Raw genomic sequence first — 5552 nt, 5'->3', positions numbered from 1 at the left:
CCTTACACACACTGACTACCACAGTAGAACCAACTGAGCTTGGAACTAGCGTAAAAACCACCAAAAAGTTCACCCTAGAGCACTATCACCTTATGCAGTTGTGAACTCCGTAAAACTTTTACCAAAACACAAGCAAAACTTTCTGCCCATCCCCTCACTTCTTCCTCCACCTCCCTCCTCTCCCTCCCTGCCCCCTCATTCATAATTCTCCTCACGATCTCCTCTGTCTTGCCTCCCCCTCCCCCTCCCTCCCCACTCTTCACCTTAATTCATAATTCTTGTATTCGTCACCCCGTCATCTCTACAGGTGTTGGGTTCCACAGACATGGGCAATGTGAGCCACCGGATCCCGTCCCTGCACCCCACCTACGACATTGGCACTGACGCTGTCAATCACACGCATGAGTTTACCACGGCTACAGGTGAGTGAGGAAACATGGAATTGAGATGACACACAACTTGCCACCTCAGTGCTTTTTTGTCATATCTACATTTTTAATAACAGTGAAAACAGTTCATGACAAAGTGTGAGCTTAAAAAGAAGTCTCATTTTCAATGTAAAAAATAAAATGGAGATACGACGAGAAAGCGCTGAGGTCGCGATCTAGTTAACTCTTTCCGTGCCAACCTATGATCTGTTGTCAGTGTAGTATAATTTCCCCTGCCTGCAAAACAGTAACGTTTTACTGTATGTAGAATTGTTTTGTGAATATATGTGTCTTGACTCGGTGGCTGTGAATGCTGGACAATCACTAAAGACAGTGAAAATAAAATAGAAGCAACAGAAATGTGGTTTCTTAGGAGACTGCTCAGAGTATCATGGAAGGAAAAGAAATCAAATGAGGTAGTGCTTGATGAAGCCCACGTGGGACGATCAATGTTAAAAACAATCAGGAAACGACAAATGCAGTTTTTGGGACACCTGAATAGACATAAGGGTCTTGAACATCTAGCTCTCACTGGCAAAATTGAGGGCAAGCGAGGCAGGGGTAGGCCCAGGACCACGTACTTAAGGAAACTAAAATAATGGGTAACAGGGAAAGATCAGGGAAAGGTAGCTTTTTTGAGAGCATCCAAGCAAAGGAATGAATGAAAACCATGATCGCCGATGTCTGTCACAGATCTGGCACTGGATGACTCGGTGGAACAAGGCGCTTGTCAATTTTGGGGCTCATGGAGTTACTTGCATCACTTTAAAGTTTGTTGATTTGTCTTGCTTTTGATGAAAAAAATACCCGTCTATCTTGAGCATAAGTCATGATATCTGCAATTGAAAGAGGTGGGGTTGCCTGGTGTCAGAGGTAAAATTAATTGGAAAATGGCTGCCAAAGTTAACTGATTTCGAAAGCTTGAGTGTGTTTGAAAACTACAAATTTACATTTTTGTGCTTTTTTTCCATTTTTCAGTAAAATCTACACAGAAATGCTTTTTTCAATTGAGATAAAAGGCATCGAACCTCAAAAAAAAAAATTCGATAAAAATAGCCTAACAAGCAAAAAAATCCAATTCCTTCAATTTCATTATTTTGATGAGTACCTGATTTCACCATGATGCCACTCTTTATATTTCTGTGTACTTTATTCTTTTGAAACATAACATGTCTATGTTATTTGATCAAATGAGTCTGATAACTGGCTTCTCGTAACTCCATGAACCAGTAGCATATCGTTATTGTGTGAATTTGGCACAACTATGGAAACCTCTTTGACGAAGGAAGAGTTATTTCTACAATATGTTTCCTAGAAGGAGTATGTAGCATTTGCCAAAACTATTTTCATAGTTAGAGAAATAAACAACCTTCTGTCCAGTAACTTAAGTATAAATGGGTGGTTGAAGGGCACCAGTGGCGGTAGTCCTACTTGTTTCTATTTTCCCTGCACTAAATGACTGTTATTTGCTGTTGTACTTCTCTTATTTCCGGAAACAAAATAATAAGATGGCTTCTGCTTTACACACTGGCAGCATTTTCAGTATGGTACAACCTCTGAAATGTGGTGGCTATGGGGCCTCAGAGTTGTTGGTTGTCACATGCACACAAAATGTATTGATAACAAATGGCGTAGTTGCAAAATTATGCCCTCAGAAAATGCTCTCGTTTGAGACTTCTGCATGTAGATATACTTTAGACCCACAGGCACACCCCCCAAAAATTGACCTCACCAGCAGTCTAAGCTAACTGCACATGGCTCGGTTTTGATACTTGGCAAATTATTGGCTTTGGTGGGATCTCAAGCAATTCCTTCCAAAATTCGGTTGTAAAGAATGAATGTTTATGGGAAATCTTGTTATATTAGACAATGATTAATTAAGAGAATGATCTACAGAAAAGTAGAAACACGGGGAGCAATGTTAAGAAGCTAGCCCAGGCAAGGGAAAGGCAGAAAGTGTTTGTCTGTGGCTTATACCGGGGTGAGAATGGCAATGATGATGATCACGGCGCTATTATGTTTGGCTTTTCCATGAATTAATGTTCTTGAGTATCTTTGCTTTTTCAAAAGGTTTTTATTAGTTGTGAGAAACCAGATCTGAGCTTGGAAATACACTTGTCATATTGACTCTCTTGATTTTTTTCTTTGTCTGCTTTTCTTCCTTTTTCCTTCATTTTTACTCACACCACTTGGCCTAGTGCACTTCTTTTGAAATTACATTTTGTCTGTAATAAGTCTTCCCCCCCCCCCCACACACACACCTAGTTTTACCCTTTACCAAGCCATATATATAAAATTTTTGCTGGTAGGTGGAGGGCGGCTTTGGCAGGTCCTACTTCTTTTCTCTCCCTCTATTGTTTCTCTTTGCTGTACTTACTTTTCCCCAGCAATAAATAACCCGTTATTGTGCTTCTCTCTACCCAAACAAACAAACTTGTAATGATAAGAACATAACATAATTATTTTCTTGTTTGTCAGGTTCCCAGACGGCACAGAGCTTCACCATTGCCCAGGGGAAAGCTTTAGCTATGGTGGCTCTCGATATTTTCCAGAAACCAGAGCTGCTCCTTCAGATCAGAAAAGACTTTGAAGAAGATATGAAAAATTTATAGGCCTACATCACCCCAATCATACATTGAATATGTACATTTGACAGAAGATTTAATATTCAGAGCTTTTAAGGTTTAAGTTTTAAAAAAGATGTTTTGTGGTGATTTTTAAACTTAAGACCTTCACCTTGAGATGTTATTGATTTTATGATTGAATTTGTGCACACTCCAAAATGATTTAATGCCCAAATGTGATATAAAATTGTTGGTGATATCTTTGCTGCCTTTTTCCTCCCTTTTGGTGTATGGCATTTAAGCGATTTGGGAATGTCACATTTTGTGACAAACGTTCAGCTCAGGAGATAGTGAAGTATTGTGTCGTCAACTTTTGTGGCTGTCGTCTGTCTCTCTTTGACGAACACGAAGAGATCTTGAATTATAATTGAGATATATTCTTATTGCTCGTATGTACCTTGTATGAAATTTTCCTTTAGCAAATAGTTTTTGTTTGTTAATGTAGATTTTTATCTCAGACAACATACTATTGTCCCAGTTACGCAGACCACAGGTGCCTGAGCAGATTATAGAGTAATTGATTGTAAATGATTTTACCCTGCTATTAAAGTAATTTAGAACATTGAAGAAGTAGGCTGCTTCAACCTCTCCCATCAGAGCCAACACAGGCTGGGAAGAATGCAGCATACCGATAGACAGACAGAGATACTCGCTGAAAAGTACAGTCAAAATTGTCCAAGACTTCTACCCATTGTCGTGGAGACAAGTGGCTGTCCTAGACAGGTGGCTCTCTTAAGCAGGATTGATCAAAATTAAGAATGCAAGCCATTTCCTTCTGAGGTCCCAACTGGAGGCAGTCACAGGCTTAGATAATTTCAGTAAGGCCCACTTAAATGTTGCTGACTGGTCAACTTGGGTTAACAGCGAGAGAGACCAGAAACCTTGTCTTCGCAACATGCTTGTCAGCGATTGGTTCATTCATAGGACAACAACAATATTGACAGGTGAATGGATATGATATAAATATGGTCAAACCTGCCCTGATGAACACCTACATAATATGATATAAATATTATATAATAGCTGCCAACCAGTACGTAAATAAATTTATTTTATACAGTTTTTCAGAGTCTGAGATGGAAGTCCGTTTTCATTATGAAAATGGGTAGTCTGTTTTCTAGATAACATCGCTCTTTATGGATTTGCCAATGCTAAAGAAAAATTATGAAGTTTTGATATCCGATTTGTGAATAACAATGAAAATGAAACTGATAGCTCTATGTCAATTGTAGAGTTGTGAGGGTTACCGTTATTTATTGAATGCAGAAAAATGTGTGTGATAGGTTTGTAGAAAGTGTTAATTGGCCTAAACCTACCCAGATGATGGGCCGAGTGGATAGAGTTTATTTTTAGATTCAAAAGTTGGCAACCATTTATATATAATATTGTATATAATTTTTGCCGAAGTCTATAGCTACAGGCTCTATATTGTTATAATGAGAAAATGTATACGGGTCATCTGTTTTAAAATTTGATGTTTATAAACCAAAAATTTGAAATCCAATATTGCTTTTGTATTTTTTTTTTATATAAGTTTTCACACTTCATCAATGGTGCTATGTAAATGTAAGCCTCTTTTCTGGTAGCAATTCTGCTGGTACTCACATAACCCAGTCAGAGACACAAGCTTCAAACTTCAAGTCTCTAGGTCAATTCAATTAATTCAGTTGGTTGAACACTGTCCATAGTATCATGACAATGACAATGACAATCTTTATTCATCTCGCAGGGAGAAATTTGTCCTGGTCGTTAACAATGGCAGTAGACGTTACAAAAGTTAGACTTAAAGGTGCACTCACGCAAACGCACAACAAGACAGGACATTATGCCAAGTAAATACATGTCTCACGGGCTGGGACAACCCGCTCCGTAACACATTCATTCTCTCTCTCTCTCTCTTTCTCTCTCTCTCTCTCTCTCTCTCTCTCTCTCTCTCTCTCTCTCTCTCTCTCTCTCTCTCTCTCTCTCTCTGTTTCATTTGTAGCACTGTGTGTTCAGTAACCTCACTGCAGTTGGTACGAATGAATTTCTATATATATCTGTCTGTTCTTGCTTTTTTGGAAATGTATCGTTTACTGCGGGTCGATAGTTGAAATTCCGATGTCAGTGGGTGGCTATGGTCACTAAGCATTATTTCCGCCTTTTTTAGAACGTTTGTCTTGTGCAGATATTCAAAGTTACTTAGGTCTCTACCAATTGTTCTTGATGCCTTTTTTATCAACTTATTTAGTTTTATAATGTGCTGCCTTCCCAGATTGCTACCATAGCAAGTGATTCCAAAATTGATCAAAGTTTCTATTGTGGTGGTGTAGAAAATCTGAAGGATGGATGGATTCAGATTGAAAGACTTTAGTTTCCTCAGAAAGTACAGCCTCTGATTTACTTTTTTAGCGATATTGTTTACGTGGTTTTGCCATGTAAATTTGTTGTCTATTGTAAGGCCAAGATATTTGTATGAATCCGTGATTTCAATAGTTTCTTGTTCAATTACGAGTGGTGG

The 5552-nt window shown here is 38.7% G+C and overlaps 1 protein-coding gene across 1 annotated transcript in view; it reads left to right on the top strand.

Moving 5' to 3' along the window:
- Positions 1-4817, top strand: part of LOC101849321 (peptidase M20 domain-containing protein 2) — a 19235-nt gene extending 14418 nt beyond the window's left edge. Inside the window, exons 8-9 of the mRNA XM_013088283.2 lie at positions 308-422; positions 2907-4817. Coding sequence (XP_012943737.1) covers positions 308-422; positions 2907-3040 — 249 coding nt within the window. The 3' untranslated portion in view covers positions 3041-4817. The remainder of the gene's footprint in view (positions 1-307; positions 423-2906) is intronic.
- Positions 4818-5552: the final 735 nt, after the last annotated feature.

The sequence above is a fragment of the Aplysia californica genome, unplaced genomic scaffold (assembly GCF_000002075.1).
Source record: "Aplysia californica isolate F4 #8 unplaced genomic scaffold, AplCal3.0 scaffold00716, whole genome shotgun sequence".
In the NCBI taxonomy this organism is placed as follows: domain Eukaryota; kingdom Metazoa; phylum Mollusca; class Gastropoda; order Aplysiida; family Aplysiidae; genus Aplysia; species Aplysia californica.
Note: the sequence above shows the minus strand (reverse complement) of the source record. Positions and strands in the feature narration are given on the sequence as shown.